This window comes from Anomaloglossus baeobatrachus, chromosome 1, assembly GCF_048569485.1.
Source record: "Anomaloglossus baeobatrachus isolate aAnoBae1 chromosome 1, aAnoBae1.hap1, whole genome shotgun sequence".
NCBI lineage: Eukaryota > Metazoa > Chordata > Amphibia > Anura > Aromobatidae > Anomaloglossus > Anomaloglossus baeobatrachus.
The window spans coordinates 695,210,622-695,229,548 of record NC_134353.1 but is presented as its reverse complement, the minus strand read 5'-3'; the positions used below and the strand labels follow the sequence as shown (position 1 = coordinate 695,229,548).

Here is an 18,927-nt window from a genome sequence, read left to right as displayed (position 1 = left end):
TGGTAAAACTGATGTATCGCTGTGATGCCAGAGGTCGCTGCGAATTTGTAGACACCAAACATTTATAGGTTTACTTGTATCTAAAGGGGTTAAAAAATGTTGTGCCATTTTCCGAAACCCATAGAGTCTTCATTTTTCTGAATTTATGGCTCAGTGACTGCTTATTTTTTTGCATCTCGAGCTGACATTTTTCAATGGTACCATTTTTGCGTAGATGCTATGTTTTGATCGCCTGTTATTGCATTTTGCTTAAAATATGTGGCGACCCCAAAAAAAAAAAAAAAAAAAAAAAAGTAGTTTTGCCATTTGGTGTAGTGACAAAAATTCCAATCAGATCAGGCATTTCTGAACGCGGCAATACCAAAAATATGTGTATATTTTTTTTTTTAACCCTTTAATGGGGTGAGTTGAACTTTTAGGTTTTTTTTTTTACTAGTCCCCCTAGGGGGCTATATGGATCAACAATGCGATCGCTCTGCCCCATCTGCTGATCACAGCTACACAGCTGTTAACAGCAGATATGATCACTTTCTGATTCACTCGGCTCCGGGCTGAGTGAAACTGAAAGTGACTTATGATAGCTCCAGGCATCATCACATGACCCTGTGCTACCATGGCAACCACCGAAAGTCACGTGATTACGCACATGACTTCCGGTGGGGTGGCTGTAAGTGAAAATAAGGGCCGCGCACATCTATATCTCTCTGCCATACTTTGGCACTGAGATGTTAGGGGTTAAATGTTGCGGGTGGAATGCGATTCCACTCATAACATGCAGGCTCACATGTCAGCTATTGAAAACAGCTGATGTGTGTGGATCGCCACGACCTGCCCACAGCAGGGGGCGGTGATTAACCTCACAAGATCCATGACGGATAGCTCCGTCATGGGTCGGTAAGGGGTTAAACTGCACCCTTCAAGGAATTCAAAACCACATTTGGGAAGTTTAACCTTTATGGCATGTTGCTGGAATCAACAGGGTGAATTAAACAAAACTAAATATTTTCCACAGAAATGTTTCTCTGTAGCTCCACATTTTTCATTTTCTTAAGGGTATCAGGAGAAAATGATCTGTTCAATTTATAGTGCAATTTCTCCTGATCATATGTGGGGAAAACTACTGTTTGGGCACACTAGAGGGCTTGGAAGGGTAGGAGCGCAAATTGATTTTTGGAGCACAATTTTGGCTAGAATAGATAGTGGATGGCATGTTGCATTGGAAAAGCCCCAGACGTATCAAAATAGAACCCACCCACAACTGGCACCATATGCCTAATACCCCCACATGTCAGAAAGTTCTGTTTGTACAAATGGGAGATTTCATAAGAGCAATATTCGAATTTTTTTTTTTTTTTAAAGCAAGTTTGGCTGAAAGATTGCCGACACCATGTTGCATTGGCAAGACCCCTAAAAAAAAGGTACCTAAACAGCAGAAACCGCCCCCCAAGTGACCCCCATTTTGGAAACTGGACCCCAAGAATTTATCTAGCTACTTGGTGATCACCTTGAAACCCAAGATACTTTGCAGAATTTAACATTGAGCATTGGGAAAAAAAAAATTTTATATTTTTTTTTCAACCACAAAATTGTTACTTTTATTCACAAGGGTAACAGGAGAAAAAAAACAAAAAAAAAAAAACCCCAAAACAACTCACCATCCAACTTGTGCAATTTCTCATGAGTACATTGATACCTCATATGTGGTGGAAACCAATTGTTTTGGCGTACGGCAGAACTCGGAAGGGAAGGCACGCCATTCGACTGCAAAATTGGCTGGAATCATTTGCGAATGCCATATAGTGTGTGTAGAGCCCCTGAGGTGCTTAAACAGCTGGGCTCCCCCACATATGACCCCAATTCTGGAAACTAGAACCTTCAAGGATTTTATCCGGGGGGGGGGGGGGGTGTAGTGAGCAATTTTAACAAAAAAAAAAAAAAGTACTACCCAGAATTTGGTAATTGTCATATTGAAATTGACACCCTGCAGCTCAGCAAGCGAAGTAAAGTGGGCATGGAATACCTAAAAATTCTTCCACTCAGCTTATACCGTATAACAGAGTTTTAGACACAATGAAAGACAGTGTCCAAAACGCTGCAAACCGTAATCGTTGGCACAGCCTAAAAAGCTAGGATGAGAAATATATATCTCTCTCACCCCCTACATATTGTAAGCTTGAACCCCTTTAGTGACTTTGATATGGTACTAATATTGTGTTTAACCTTGTATTTTGCCAAAAATGAATTAAAAAAAAAATAATAATAATAGTTAACAGCTAGGTAAGGTAAAGCAAACCGTGTCAGCTTCACCTTGCTGATTTACAAAAAAAAAAAAAAAAAAAAAAAAAACCACCACAGGTCACACTCTCACACACACACACACACACACTAGATTACCAGGCAAGGCAATGCAGACAGCTGGGGGGGGGGGGGGGGGGGGGGGGAGGAAATTGTTATTCTCAGGGTGGTAAGGGCCATTGTTTATTTGGCCTTCCACAGCCCAAAAATAGCGGGCCACGACCACCCGAGAAGTGGCACATCCATTAGTTTCCCAACTCCTCATTTCTTCTTTCCCCAATTCATTGCCAAGAAAAAAAAAAAAAAAAAATAATGTCTACCGTAATCCATTTTGGAAGTGCTTCGACGACTGTCTTCCAGGGTTTGGGGGAAGGGGGCATGCTCACGGAACATTCCCCAAACACACATTCTGGTAATGCAGCCACTAGTGATGTGCCGGTCGTGAATGATCCGACACAAAGATTCAGGTTCTCCGCAGCCAGGACGGACAACACAGTCCAAGACTGGGTTCATGAATATCGGACGTGAACTTAGCCTGGCATGCACACTCTTGCTCAGTTATGGTACACAGACAGACAACATAAAAAGAAAATTAGTGAGTTTTTTTAATGTTTAGAAAAAGAAAACTTATAAAATAAATACAGTTCCATTTCTTTTTCCAAGATCTTTATCACCAGTATCAAAGCAACTAGGTACACGCATCTTCTGAGTCCCAATAACAAAATACAGTTGGTAGAAAGGGATAGCTTCCTCAAACCTATTTGATAAGTCCATTGATTCCTCCATTCATCTAGCCTGATTTAAATAGAAGAATTGCAACTTGGCCCAAATAGAAGTAAATGAAGTGTTTGGTCTCATGTGTGACGTAGCTGCCAAAATTCCTGCCCACGATGCAGTGCCATGTAGGGTTGTACTTCTTGTCAAACTCCTAGAGAAAAATAAAGTGTACAAATGTTAAAACGGTAATCTGTAAGTTTGCCACCAAATCTGAGCTGCACAAGTGTAGGGGCAGAAACCCTGATGACAGCAATGTGTCACTTACAAGGCTGCATGCTGTAAAGAAGGGGGGCTGGAAACATAACCCACCACTGTTTTATCAGCAGAGTACTAGTAAACCTGCTGCCACAAGGTCCTCCATGTTGATAAGCTCTGCACAACCTCACCAAGTGGCATTTTTATGCCTATGCAGTGTAGATAGCTACCAGTCAGTGGTGTAGTTAGAGCTCAGTACATGGGCAGATGGATGCATTTTTTGGTCAAAGGGATCCGAAAAAACAGTGGATCGCACTGAAACCAATGTTAATTTATGGGGCTGCACCCGTTAAGACTCACAGAATGGAGAAGATGAGGTTTTGCCCTCCATCTTATCCTCTGTGCTCTCCAATTCTCTCATCTGAGAAAGTCTGATCACACTGTCATTTACATTATCGGCCCGACTCTCTCAGATGACATTCTATAGCTTTCTACCCCTGCCCTCCAAACAACTAATACAGCTTCAAAAGAGAAGGCAAGTGATTTTACATACGCTGCAGCAAGCAGCTCAGGGATAATGGCTGGAATCAAGGTCTTTGCCCCTACATAAAGCTGCTCTGAAGATTAGGAAAAACCCAGTGATATTCACTTTAAAAAGGGATTGTCCACTACTTAAACTTTTCAATCCACGTTTCGGGGAGGGGAGGGGTAATAAACCACACATCAAACACTTCTATACTACTGATCTGTGGTGCCAGCTCTTGCTCCTGTCACTCGAGCCCTGCACCCAGTCCGCACTGGATTCACTCTCCCACCTATAGACGAATCAGTAGAAGGTGGGAGAGTAAGTCCGGCACTGACTGTGTGCAGGGCTCGAGTGACGCAACAAGGTTGTGCGAGCGCTGATGCCGTTAGAATGGCACAGGCGAGTATAAAGGTTATTTTACTGGGGCAAGCAGTGATTGAGAAGGCCGTTGTCCGAGTTGAGAATGACCGCTTTAAATACATGTGAAATATAATAGAAGGCTCAGGGCAGTAAGGCCGAGTGCACACACTGGGTTTTTTGTTGCTCAAAACTGCATGTCTTTCCTTCTCCCAGCAAAGTATTCAGAAGTGCTGTGCGCACGTTGGGTTTTTGGCCTATAGTTTTGGGTTGTCAAAAATACTGCAGCATTTCAATTCTGCGCCTTTTTTTCTAGCCCGTCCAGCCATTACTTTCACAAGATAAAAGCAAAAAAAATGTATTTCATTTCAGTTGTGTTTTCAGGCACAAGGTGTAGTTTTGTTGTGAACAAATCTTCTACAGCGTGCAGACATAGCCTTACAGTAAAGCTCCACAAGCAAACCGATGTGGCTCTCTAACAAAAAAAAAAAAAAAAAAAAAAAAAAAAAAAGAAATTTGTGGCCATGTGACAGTGACATGGAGGCAATGTTCGGGCACCCATCGGTATGCACCACGCACACTGAAACAATGTTCAATCACCCATAGGCACCCGACAGACATGGAGGCGGTGACACACCCATAGTCGCATACACACATAAGCGATTTCCAGCACCCATAGGCAATATTCTGGTAACCATCCCACACATGGGTAACATCACACACACGGGTAATGTTCCAGCACCCATAAACAATTTCCAGCATCCACCATGAGATGGAGCTGATGTTCCAGCACCCATAGGCACACACACACACAGAGGGAGTGTTCCAGTACCCATAGGCACGCACCACACACAGGGAATGTTTCGGCACACACACACACAATGTTCCAGCATCCATAACAGAGGCAATGTTATAGCACCCATCACACACAATGTTCCATCACCCGTAGGCACCAGCCGACCAACATGGAGGCAGTGACACACATAGGCGATGTTCTGGCACCCACCACATACGGGCAATGTTCCACCACACACACACACACTGAGGCAATGTTCCGGCACCCATTAGGCACGCACCACACACACAAACAATGTTCAGGCATCCACCATGAGAGGGAGGTGATGTTCCATCACCCATAGGCACGACCACACACAGTTCCATCACCCATAGGCACCAACCGACCGATATGGAAGCGATGCTCCAGCGTCCACCACACACACACATGGAGGCGGTGACACACCCATAGGCGCACACACACAGGCAGTGTTCCAGCACCCATAGGCTCGCACCACACATGTACCAGTCGCACGGATGAGGCGGTATGGCCGCTCACCTTCTTGATGCAGGCGGCTATATCCTTCTCGATGTTGAACTTCTCCAGGGCCTGAGTCGCGATCTCCACGGAGTCCTGCTGCATCTCCTCCGACATGTCGGCATTCTTGATAACGGCTTTCCTCTCGGACATGATGGCCTAGAACGAGAGACTGATCAGGCTGCAGCTCATTTCCCCCGTTACCCACCCGGCGCCATACTCCAGGCATCACTTCATCGAGCGCGGGATACACACAGCCGAGTCTGCAGAGTCCACAAGTGGCAGAAACTCCTCCGACTTCCACTTACTTTGTGCGGTCGGTTCCTCGGCTTCTAATAACTCGGCGTCGTCTCACCGTACACAGACCCCGCTCTGGGCACTTTCCCTTGATATGTTTCAGCTGCGGCGTTGCCTTCCACACTGTACCTCTCCGCACTGCAGCCTCTATTACTTACCGCCTTGCTTTCCCACGCTGCTCCTGGTTGGTCAGATTCTCACCCACACGTATTTCCATTGGCTACCCAATGAATCAGCTCCCGGGTCTTTTATCCGCGTTCTGTTTCATCCCGAAATGCAGTGCGAATTAGCGTCCGTCTCCATAGAGACACATGCGGCCACTGGCGGGATCGTGCCTCTGGCGGCGTCTCCTAGGTAACGCACGCACAGGCAGGATGCTGATGATGATGATGCGCAGGGCGTTACTTCTTATGTAATAACTTGTAGCAAAGGCGCAGTGAGTGAGCATTGAGCATAGTTGGCACTTGGCAGTGAGCATTGTGTGCAGTGAGCATGGTGCATTGTGTGCAGTGAGCATGGTGCATTGTGGGCAGTGAGCATGGTGCATTGTGTGCAGTGAGCATGGTGCATTGTGTGCAGTGAGCATGATGCATTGTGGGCAGTGAGCATGGTGCATTGTGAGCATGGTGCATTGTGTGCAGTGAGCATGGTGCATTGTGTGCAGTGAGCATGGTGCATTGTGTGCAGTGAGCATGGTGCATTGTGTGCAGTGAGCATGGTGCATTGTGTGCAGTGAGCATGATGCATTGTGTGCAGTGAGCATGATGCATTGTGTGCAGTGAGCATGGTGCATTGTGTGCAGTGAGCATGGTGCATTGTGTGCAGTGAGCATGGTGCATTGTGAGCATGGTGCATTGTGAGCATGGTGCATTGTGTGCAGTGAGCATGGTGCATTGTGAGCATGGTGCATTGTGAGCAGTGAGCATGATGCATTGTGTGCAGTGAGCATGATGCATTGTGTGCAGTGAGCATGGTGCATTGTGTGCAGTGAGCATGGTGCATTGTGTGCAGTGAGCATGGTGCATTGTGTGCAGTGAGCATGGTGCATTGTGGGCAGTGAGCATGGTGCATTGTGAGCATGGTGCATTGTGAGCATGGTGCATTGTGTGCAGTGAGCATGATGCATTGTGGGCAGTGAGCATGGTGCATTGTGTGCAGTGAGCATGGTGCATTGTGTGCAGTGAGCATTGTGTGCAGTGAGCATGATGCATTGTGGGCAGTGAGCATGGTGCATTGTGGGCAGTGAGCATTGGGTATTGTGGGCAGTGAGCATGGTGCATTGTGAGCAGTGAGCATTGAGCATAGTTGGCACTTGGCAGTGAGCATTGTGTGCAGTGAGCATGGTGCATTGTGGGCAGTGAGCATTGTGTGCAGTGAGCATGGTGCATTGTGTGCAGTGAGCATGGTGCATTGTGTGCAGTGAGCATGATGCATTGTGTGCAGTGAGCATGGTGCATTGTGTGCAGTGAGCATGGTGCATTGTGGGCAGTGAGCATGATGCATTGTGGGCAGTGAGCATGGTGCATTGTGTGCAGTGAGCATGATGCATTGTGTGCAGTGAGCATGGTGCATTGTGTGCAGTGAGCATGGTGCATTGTGTGCAGTGAGCATGATGCATTGTGGGCAGTGAGCATGGTGCATTGTGAGCATGGTGCATTGTGTGCAGTGAGCATGATGCATTGTGTGCAGTGAGCATGGTGCATTGTGTGCAGTGAGCATGGTGCATTGTGTGCAGTGAGCATGGTGCATTGTGGGCAGTGAGCATGGTGCATTGTGAGCATGGTGCATTGTGTGCAGTGAGCATGATGCATTGTGGGCAGTGAGCATGGTGCATTGTGTGCAGTGAGCATGGTGCATTGTGTGCAGTGAGCATGGTGCATTGTGAGCATGGTGCATTGTGTGCAGTGAGCATGATGCATTGTGTGCAGTGAGCATGATGCATTGTGTGCAGTGAGCATGGTGCATTGTGTGCAGTGAGCATGGTGCATTGTGTGCAGTGAGCATGGTGCATTGTGGGCAGTGAGCATGGTGCATTGTGAGCATGGTGCATTGTGTGCAGTGAGCATGATGCATTGTGTGCAGTGAGCATGGTGCATTGTGGGCAGTGAGCATGGTGCATTGTGAGCATGGTGCATTGTGTGCAGTGAGCATGGTGCATTGTGGGCAGTGAGCATGGTGCATTGTGTGCAGTGAGCATGGTGCATTGTGGGCAGTGAGCATGGTGCATTGTGGGCAGTGAGCATTGGGTATTGTGGGCAGTGAGCATGGTGCATTGTGAGCAGTGAGCATTGAGCATAGTTGGCACTTGGCAGTGAGCATTGTGTGCAGTGAGCATGGTGCATTGTGGGCAGTGAGCATTGTGTGCAGTGAGCATGGTGCATTGTGTGCAGTGAGCATGGTGCATTGTGTGCAGTGAGCATGGTGCATTGTGTGCAGTGAGCATGGTGCATTGTGTGCAGTGAGCATGGTGCATTGTGTGCAGTGAGCATGGTGCATTGTGTGCAGTGAGCATGGTGCATTGTGGGCAGTGAGCATGGTGCATTGTGAGCATGGTGCATTGTGAGCATGGTGCATTGTGTGCAGTGAGCATGATGCATTGTGGGCAGTGAGCATGGTGCATTGTGTGCAGTGAGCATGGTGCATTGTGTGCAGTGAGCATTGTGTGCAGTGAGCATGATGCATTGTGGGCAGTGAGCATGGTGCATTGTGGGCAGTGAGCATTGGGTATTGTGGGCAGTGAGCATGGTGCATTGTGAGCAGTGAGCATTGAGCATAGTTGGCACTTGGCAGTGAGCATTGTGTGCAGTGAGCATGGTGCATTGTGGGCAGTGAGCATTGTGTGCAGTGAGCATGGTGCATTGTGTGCAGTGAGCATGGTGCATTGTGTGCAGTGAGCATGATGCATTGTGTGCAGTGAGCATGGTGCATTGTGTGCAGTGAGCATGCTGCATTGTGGGCAGTGAGCATGATGCATTGTGGGCAGTGAGCATGGTGCATTGTGTGCAGTGAGCATGATGCATTGTGTGCAGTGAGCATGGTGCATTGTGTGCAGTGAGCATGGTGCATTGTGTGCAGTGAGCATGATGCATTGTGGGCAGTGAGCATGGTGCATTGTGAGCATGGTGCATTGTGTGCAGTGAGCATGATGCATTGTGTGCAGTGAGCATGGTGCATTGTGTGCAGTGAGCATGGTGCATTGTGTGCAGTGAGCATGGTGCATTGTGGGCAGTGAGCATGGTGCATTGTGAGCATGGTGCATTGTGTGCAGTGAGCATGATGCATTGTGGGCAGTGAGCATGGTGCATTGTGTGCAGTGAGCATGGTGCATTGTGTGCAGTGAGCATGGTGCATTGTGAGCATGGTGCATTGTGTGCAGTGAGCATGATGCATTGTGTGCAGTGAGCATGATGCATTGTGTGCAGTGAGCATGGTGCATTGTGTGCAGTGAGCATGGTGCATTGTGTGCAGTGAGCATGGTGCATTGTGGGCAGTGAGCATGGTGCATTGTGAGCATGGTGCATTGTGTGCAGTGAGCATGATGCATTGTGTGCAGTGAGCATGGTGCATTGTGGGCAGTGAGCATGGTGCATTGTGAGCATGGTGCATTGTGTGCAGTGAGCATGGTGCATTGTGGGCAGTGAGCATGGTGCATTGTGTGCAGTGAGCATGGTGCATTGTGGGCAGTGAGCATGGTGCATTGTGGGCAGTGAGCATTGGGTATTGTGGGCAGTGAGCATGGTGCATTGTGAGCAGTGAGCATTGAGCATAGTTGGCACTTGGCAGTGAGCATTGTGTGCAGTGAGCATGGTGCATTGTGGGCAGTGAGCATTGTGTGCAGTGAGCATGGTGCATTGTGTGCAGTGAGCATGGTGCATTGTGTGCAGTGAGCATGATGCATTGTGAGCATGGTGCATTGTGTGCAGTGAGCATGGTGCATTGTGTGCAGTGAGCATGGTGCATTGTGGGCAGTGAGCATGGTGCATTGTGGGCAGTGAGCATTGGGTATTGTGGGCAGTGAGCATGGTGCATTGTGGGCAGTGAGCATGGTGCATTGTGTGCAGTGAGCATGATGCATAATGGGCAGTGAGCATGGTGCATTGTGTGCAGTGAGCATGGTGCATTGTGAGCAGTGAGCATGGTGCATTGTGGGCAGTGAGCATGGTGCATTGTGAGCAGTGAGCATGGTGCATTGTGGGCAGTGAGCATGGTGCATTGTGGGCAGTGAGCATGGTGCATTATGGACAGTGAGCATGGTGCATTGTGGGCAGTGAGCATGGTGCATTGTGGGCAGTGAGCATGGTGCATTATGGACAGTGAGCATGGTGCATTATGGACAGTGAGCATGGTGCATTGTGTGCAGTGAGCATGGTGCATTGTGAGCAGTGAGCATGGTGCATTGTGAGCAGTGAGCATGGTGCATTGTGGGCAGTGAGCATGGTGCATAGTGAGCATGGTGCATTGTGGGCAGTGAGCATGGTGCATTGTGAGCAGTGAGCATGGTGCATTGTGAGCAGTGAGCATGGTGCATTGTGGGCAGTGAGCATGGTGCATTGTGGGCAGTGAGCATGGTGCATTGTGAGCAGTGAGCATGGTGCATTGTGGGCAGTGAGCATGGTGCATTGTGGGCAGTGAGCATGGTGCATTGTGGGCAGTGAGCATGGTGCATTGTGGGCAGTGAGCATGGTGCATTGTGGGCAGTGAGCATGGTGCATTGTGGGCAGTGAGCATGGTGCATTGTGGGCAGTGAGCATGGTGCATTGTGGGCAGTGAGCATGGTGCATTGTGAGCAGTGAGCATGGTGCATTGTGGGCAGTGAGCATGGTGCATTGTGGGCAGTGAGCATGGTGCATTGTGAGCATGGTGCATTGTGGGCAGTGAGCATGGTGCATTGTGGGCAGTGAGCATGGTGCATTGTGGGCAGTGAGCATGGTGCATTGTGGGCAGTGAGCATGGTGCATTGTGAGCAGTGAGCATGGTGCATTGTGGGCAGTGAGCATGGTGCATTGTGGGCAGTGAGCATGATGCATTGTGGGCAGTGAGCATGGTGCATTGTGGGCAGTGAGCATGGTGCATTGTGGGCAGTGAGCATGATGCATTGTGGGCAGTGAGCATGGTGCATTGTGGGCAGTGAGCATGGTGCATTGTGGGCAGTGAGCATGGTGCATTGTGTGCAGTGAGCATGATGCATTGTGGGCAGTGAGCATGGTGCATTGTGGGCAGTGAGCATTGGGTATTGTGGGCAGTGAGCATGGTGCATTGTGAGCAGTGAGCATGGTGCATTGTGGGCAGTGAGCATGGTGCATTGTGGGCAGTGAGCATGGTGCATTGTGGGCAGTGAGCATGGTGCATTGTGTGCAGTGAGCATGATGCATTGTGGGCAGTGAGCATGGTGCATTGTGGGCAGTGAGCATTGGGTATTGTGGGCAGTGAGCATGGTGCATTGTGAGCAGTGAGCATTGAGCATAGTTGGCACTTGGCAGTGAGCATTGTGGGCAGTGAGCATGGTGCATTGTGGGCAGTGAGCATGGTGCATTGTGGGCAGTGAGCATGGTGGACATGGTGGGTAGAGGAGGCCTTCATGTTAGCGGACCTGTCATTAACCAGTCTTCCCTACTTGCTGGCTATTAGTATTTCCTTGGACATTCTTTGGACATGATGTATTTCCCTGTTAGCCCTGGGTGTAGTTTCGCCTGCATGTGGCTTTTATTCTCCCTGGCGGGGGCTACAGGATGGGTGCGATGCATGTGGCCACCATAACGAGCCAGAACAACAATCCCAAAACCCGTCCACCGCAGTGTGTGTGCAGTGGCCATGGTTAGGGATGCTCATTCTGCTTTGCTTTCCTAAATAGTAACGCTATGTAGATGCTCCTGGCCGATGGAGGCTCTAAGGAAACTTTTGGCCTCCACTTGTTACATGGGGCCTGTTGGACGGAGCTCAGAATGTGTACTAAAGACCAGATGTGGAGACGTATTGTGCACCCAAACTCGGGTTATCTCAGAATTGGGCACCCGCCGGTCACCACACTCCAATGTTTGTGCCACGAGTGGGTGAAAGGGTAAAGGAGCCTTAAAAATTCTGCCAGAGTCCATTTTATATTATTGAGAGGGAAATCTGCTGTAGGAGACCCAGCAGTAACCTTTTCCCCACCAAAGCATCTGGCATATTCTACCATGCCCCATACACCATCTTCTAAGCCGGGAAATCCACATTACTTAGCACACACTTTGAATGGCCAGAATTTATTTACTCATGTACAGTATATCACAAAAATTAGTACACCCCCCACATTTTTGTAAATATTTTATTATATCTTTTCATGGGACAACACTGAAAATATGACACTTTGATACAATGTAAAGTAGTCAGTGTACAGCTTGTGTAACAGTGTAAATTTGGAGTGCCCTCTAAGTAACTCAAAGTGAGTAGTGTACTCACCTTTGTGATATACTGTATATAGCACCATTAATTTCCACAGACATCAGTATCCCTGTCCCCATTCGCTATCTCTTTGGAGTGTTGGGGAGAACATACAAACTCCTTACAGATATTGTCCTTGGTGGGATTTTATCCCAGGGACCCCAGTGCTGCAGTGCTAACCACTGAGCCACTGTGCTACCCAACTAAGCCAAGAATCCTCCTTTAAATCCCCACTTGTATGCTTGAGAATGGTTGGACAGGGTTTTAAACTCCTGAATTTATTTTTTAGGGTCCTGCACTATCTTTAAAGGGATTCTCAATTGATCTCAAGGTGCTTTGAAATGCTTTTATTCATTAAATCTGCTTTCAGTGTCTTTTACCATACGTAGTTTATCTGCCTATTGAAAAATTTATAATCCAGTACCTAATTGCTCATGAAGAGGTGTCCTCAACACAAGTCCCCTCACCGAGGCATGGTGCCATGTGGCGGGCTCTGTCATGCTCCTTCTTTGCAGTCCATTGAATGGCCTGTTCTGTTCCATGATGTATCTCAGCACTTGAAGGAAGGAGCTCCCGCCGTATATTGATTGCCAGTCAGATAAAACCAGGCCGTTGGGGGCTGGGATTCTTAGCGTGGTAAGGCTCAACCATTCTGAGGCCCCCACGCTAAAAACCGCAGCCTACAGCCACTCCTAGAAAAAGCACATTGTTTCTTAGCGCATTTTCAGGCGCTGTACCCAGCTCGTCCAGCGTCCCTGATGGCGGTGGCATGCTCGGTAATAAAGGGGTTAATACCAGCTTTGTATTCTCAGCTGGTACAAAGCCCAAAATTCATGGTGTCACGCCAAATTAGACATGGCCACCATGAATTGCTAGTAAACAGTAAAAAAAAAACACAACACATAGAAAAAATTTTTATAATAAAAAAAGAGACTGCATCTTTATTATAAATAAATCTTAAGTCCAACGTAGTCCACAGGAAGAGTAGTGTCAGCTCTGGTTCATCGCCCTGTACAGACAAGCATATATACAGAGCAAGAAGCAGGCTGTATGGGTATGGATTCCACTTGCGTTTGACTCCTGCGAGTCTCACATCGGTATCACACAGCATGGCGCACACTCTCCTTACCAGAGCACCTCAGCTGCATTGAAATACATGCAGCCGACCAGCGTGATATCGATGCGAGACTCGCACAGTGATGGTCAAAGTTCAATCGAGTCCATGGCTAAGCCATGGATTCAGGCGAACCCTGACGTCACCGAGAACACAGCCGAAAACAGACGAAGACTGCCGAGTGACGAGCAGTGCAGTGAATACCACCAGAAGTTAATGATTGGACTCAGAAGCAGAAGCGGCAGGGAGACAGCGGCCGAGCGGGTCTGTAAGATGCGTTGCGGGACCGGAAAGTATAATCATAATTTTTTTACTAATGTCCTTTTTTTTTTTTTACCGTGCCTGGACCCGAACTGTAACACGAGTTTCCCAGGAAAACTCATGTACTGGACCGTATGCACGATCACTATGAGTTCGGTAAGAACCCCGAACTTTACAGTTTGGGTTCGCCCATCGCTAATCTGCAGTGGATTTTGCTGCTGAGTGGTTTATGCTGTTGAAAGTCCTGTTTTCCGTGTGTCTAACGGGGTGGAGGTCTTTGTTATAAGCTTCTTACCACTGTAATCATATTAGATGACCAATAGGCTGATCCATAGGATTTCTGGCATTTACTGTACATAATGGAAGACTAAAGAGTTGCCATCAGCAGCTTGGCATCATGAGTGTGAAGTGGCCAGTGCTGCAGTGTGACATAGCATTGTATAAGGCCTCTTTCACACGTATGTGCCTCCGATACGTGTTTGGCATTTTTCTCACGTACTGGAGACACGTACACACGTAGACCTATGTATTCCTATGGTTTTGGACACACGTACGTATTTGCGCACGGAACGTGTGTCCGTTCCGTACTTACGTGTGTCCGTGTGTTTCTCACGCCGACATGTCAGTTTTCTCTCCGGCATCACGGGCGTCACACGGAACGCAAACGTGTCACACATAATGCAAACGGACCACACCGATGTGTTCCGTGTGACACGCACCGGAGAAAAGACATGTGAGAAAAAACCAAAACATTACTCACCTTCTTCAGCCCTGCAGTCTCTGCCGCTGCTGTCACTTGCTGCCGACCGCCGCTGACTATGCTAATTGAATATTCACTTCTCTGCGGCCGGAAGCAGCAGCAGCGGGGAGTCGGCAGGACCGGAGACCGAAGATCAGCACCACGGACAGCGACGCCAGGGACAGGTGAGTAGAAAGTTCCCGTTCTCCATGTGTTATCACGGATAACACACGGAGAACACACGTAGCCCATAAACACGGCTCACAGAGGGCAAAACGTACCTCTGACATGTCCGTGAAAAACGTGCGTGGTTTTTCACGAACGTGTGAAAGAGGCCTAAAAGGAAGTCATGGACACTGAAAAAAAAAAGACTTTAGAAGATAAGGGGATTAAAATATTGTTGACATGTTCTGTTCAAATGTTTCTGTGATGTTTGTGTGTTTAATCATTAGATGTGAATTGTTTTTTTGTTGTTCCCTGTGGCAGATGCTTTCTCTTTTAGTGGCAGTCTCTGATTGGGTAGTATCACATATGGTGCCTGGTAGAATAGGTCCTATTGTGTGATTTAGGTATAGAAAAAAAAACACCAGATACAGTGGGGAAAAAAGTATTTAGTCAGCCACCAATTGTGCAAGTTCTCCCACTTAAAAAGATGAGAGAGGCCTGTAATTGACATCATAGGTAGACCACAACTATGAGAGGCAAAATTAGAAAACAAATCCAGAAAATCACCTTGTCTGATTTGGCAAGATTTTTTTTTTTTTTTGCAAATTATGGTGGAAAATAAGTATTTAGTCATCTAAAAACATGCAATATTTCTGTCTCTCACAGACCTGTAACTTCTTTAAGAGGCTCCTCTGTCCTCCACTCATTACCTATAGTAATGGCACCTGTTTGAACTTGTTATCAGTAAAAAAGACACCTGTCCACAACCTCAAACAGTCACACTCCAAACGCCACTACGGTGAAGACCAAAGAGATGTTGAAGGACACCAACAAAAAAATTGTAGCCCTGCACCAGGCTAGGAAGACAATCTACAATAAGCAAGCAGCTTGGTGTGATGAAATCAACTGTGGGAGCAATAATAGGAAAATAGAAGACATACAAGACCACTGATAATCTCCCTCGATCTGGGGCTCCACGCAAGATCTCACCCTATGGGGTCAAAATGATGACAAGAACGGTGAGTCAAAATCCCAGTACCACACAGGGAGACCTAGTGAATGACCTGCATAGAGCTGTGACCACCGTAACAAAGCTATCATCAGTAACACACTACACCTCCAGGGACTCAGATCCTGCAGTGCCAGACGTGTTCCCCTACTTAAGCTAGTACATGTCCAGGCCGGTCTGAAGTTTGCTAGAGAGCATTTGGATTATCCAGAAGAGTATTGGGAGAATGTCATATGATCTGATGAAACCAAAGTAGAACTGTTTGGTAGAAACACAACTCATCGTGTTTGGAGGAGACAGAATGCTGAGTAGCATCCATGGAACACCATACCTTCTGTGAAGCATGGGGGTGGCACCATCATGCTTTGGGGCTATGTCTCTGCAAAGGCAGCAGGACGACTGATCCGTGTACATGAAAGAATGAATGGGGCCATGTATCGTTTGATTTTGAGTGCAAACCTCCTTCCATCAGCAAGGGCATTGAAGATGAAACGTGGCTGGGTTTTTCAGAATGATCCCAAGCACACCGCCAGGGCAATGAAGGAGTGGCTTCATAAGAAGCATATGGAGGTACTGGAGTGGCCTAGCGAGTCTCCAGATCTCAACCCCATTGAAAACCTTTGGAAGGAGTTGAAAGTCCGTGTTACTAGTGACAAGCCCAAAACATCACTGCTCTAAAGGAGATCTGCATGGAAGAATGGGCCAACATACCACCAACAGTGTGTGCAAACTTATGAAGACTTACAGAAAACGTCTGACCACTGTCATTGCCAACAAAGGATATATAACAAAATATTGAGATGAACTTGTTATTGACCAAATACTTATTTTCCACCAAAATTTGTAAAACAAATCTTGCAAATCAGACTCGGTGATTTTCTGGATTTGTTTTCTCATTTCGTCTCTCATATAGTGCTTTGCGAAAGTATTCTGCCCCTTTGGATTTTTCAACCTTTTCCCATATTTCAGGCTTCAAACATAAAGATAAAAAAAATTAAATTTTAAGGTGAAGAATCAACAACAAGTGGGACACAATTGTGAAGTTGAACGAAATGTATTGCTTATTTTAAACTTTTGTAAAAAAAAAACTAAACTGAAAATTAGGGCGTGCAATATTATTCAGCCCTTTACTTTCAGTGCAGCAAACTCATTCCAGAAGTTCATTGAGGATCTCTGAATGATCCAATGTTGTCCTAATTTTTATCTTTATGTTTGAAGCCTGAAAAGTGAGAAAAGGTTGAAAAATTCAAGGGGGCTGGATACTTTCAGAAGGCAGTGTAGTTGTGGTCTACCTATGATGTCAATTACAGGCCTCTTTCATCTTTTTAAGTGGGAAAACTTGCACAATTGGTGGCTGACTAAATTCTTTTTTTTCCCCCACTACATTTAGCAACCAATCAATAATTTGCTTTAATTTGCTAAACTACAGTGGAAAGGTGAATGCTGCACTGCATGTGTGGCGCCCCTGAGGCTCAGGTTATCACAGGGTATTGCACCCCACTTAAGGTGTGGTGCTGATCATGGATCCTAAAGAAGGTCGGTACCGGTTTCATCATCCACAACCACATACACACATGGGTTGCCCCTTCCCCACTGGGGACTGGGCTAGGGTCGGGTATAAAAGGGGTTTTCAACAGTGTGGCTTTTAAAGGATGCCATCACAACAGGGACCAAAATCCACTAGATTAGGACCTGGGTAGGGGGAGGAGCTGCCACCAGGGGGAGTCAGCAGTCACACACACAGTTTACAATTTTCAGGAGTTTTCCAGCAGGAGTGACAATGAGTAGATGTCTTTCCTGGTAGCTCCTGTGGGACATAGGAGTTTAACGGTCGCTGAAGAGGATACCGTGTCAGTTCCCCCGGGGCCAGCGCTGTTCAGGGTCCAGCACCCTAGGGTGGTGCAATTCCACGTTGCATCACCAGATTCTGCCGGATGGAGCGGTTCCATGCGTCTTCAACCACCCAAGTTTCCAGAGCCAAGTGGCATATAGGACTCCCGGGGCCTAGATCACGGTCAGACTCAAGGGGATCCCCGCTACTGGCATAGGGAACAGTGCTCTACCTAGTATGAAAGGGACTCTAAGTGCTTCAAGCCACAGGGACCCACACTAAAAAAAGCAGGGAGGAAGGGCCCACAGAATACCAGACCGGTTCTGACCTCCCGCGGATTCGGGATCGACCTAAGCCCATCACGGCGGTGACGGCTGTGACCGGTCTGGCAGCTGAAGTTGTGAGTAAACTACACCCTGAACCCGCAGAGACTGTGTTTGCTCCTCCTTATTGGTGCCACCGCCCAGCGCTTAGGCGCCAACGGCCTTTACCTTCTCTCTTCATCCACCCGGGGCCCACTCCGCCTGTGGGAAGAGATACCATCCTGGCAGCCTTAACACCTGCCCCGGAGAGGAATCCTGCAGCGGCGGCTACTCCTGGCCGTATACCACAGGTGGTACAAACTCTCCCCAATACCCCGCTTCCCCCACCATTTACTTTACACCTCGGGGCAACGGAGCCAGGCAAGGCCACCCCGTGACAACGTCTGATCCGACCCAAAATGGCCCGGCGATGAGTAGGTTAACCACCTGCCCCGTGAGGCGCTATATTTAAACCTGGGTACTGTGTGCCTTATGGACTGTTCTGGACTGTTTATTTGAAAAAGTTACACCTCAGCAGCAATTAGAAGACCACAAGTGGCCAGGGTGTGCCTGCCCTTTGTGGGTTGGTGGGAAAAAGTAGTGCGAAAGCCAAAGGGGTACCTTAAACGCTGCGACATCGCTACCGATATATCGTCGGGGTCACGTCGTTAGTGACGCACATCCGGCACTGGTAGCGACATCGCAGCGTGTAACACTAATGAGCGACGATCAACGATCGCAAAATCGTTCCTAAACGGTGATCGGACACGTCGTTCATTTCCTTAATATCGCTGCTGCCACCGGTACGATGTTGTTCGTCGTTCCTGCGGCATCACACATCGCTATGTGTGACACCGCGGGAGCGACGAACATCTCCTTACCTGCGTCCACCGGCAATGAGGAAGGAAGGAGGTGGGCGGGATGTTACGACTTGCTCATCTCCGCCCCTACGCTTCTATTGGCCGGCCGCTCAGTGACGTCGCTTTGACGCCAAACGCACCTCCCCCTTGAGGGAGGGATTGTTCGGCGGTCACAGCGACGTCGCTGACCAGGTATGTGCGTGTGACGCTGCTGTAGCGATAATGTTCGCTACGGCAGCAATAACTAAATGTTGCTCATACGACGGGGGCGGGTGCTATCGCGCTCGACATCGCTAGCAATCGCTAGCGATGTTGAAGCGTGTAAAGTACCCCTAAGCCCGCCCTTTCCCATGGTCCATAAGGAGAAATTAAACTAACAGAATGTGGGCGGAGCAAAATGCTTCAGAGACCAGAAGAGAAATGCAAAGTAAGGGAGTCAAGAGTTGGAGGTGCAAGAGAACAGACGT

General features: G+C 47.8%; 1 protein-coding gene across 1 annotated transcript; it reads right to left on the bottom strand.

Moving 5' to 3' along the window:
• Positions 1–2,876: 2,876 nt before the first annotated feature.
• On the bottom strand, positions 2,877–5,911 carry DYNLL1 (dynein light chain LC8-type 1). Its single transcript, XM_075341749.1, has 3 exons — positions 5,771–5,911; positions 5,484–5,621; positions 2,877–3,223 (listed from the first exon to the last, which is right to left on the bottom strand). The coding sequence occupies exons 2-3, from the start codon at positions 5,613–5,615 to the stop codon at positions 3,086–3,088; spliced, it is 270 nt and encodes an 89-aa protein (XP_075197864.1). The 5' UTR covers positions 5,616–5,621; positions 5,771–5,911; the 3' UTR covers positions 2,877–3,085.
• Positions 5,912–18,927: the final 13,016 nt, after the last annotated feature.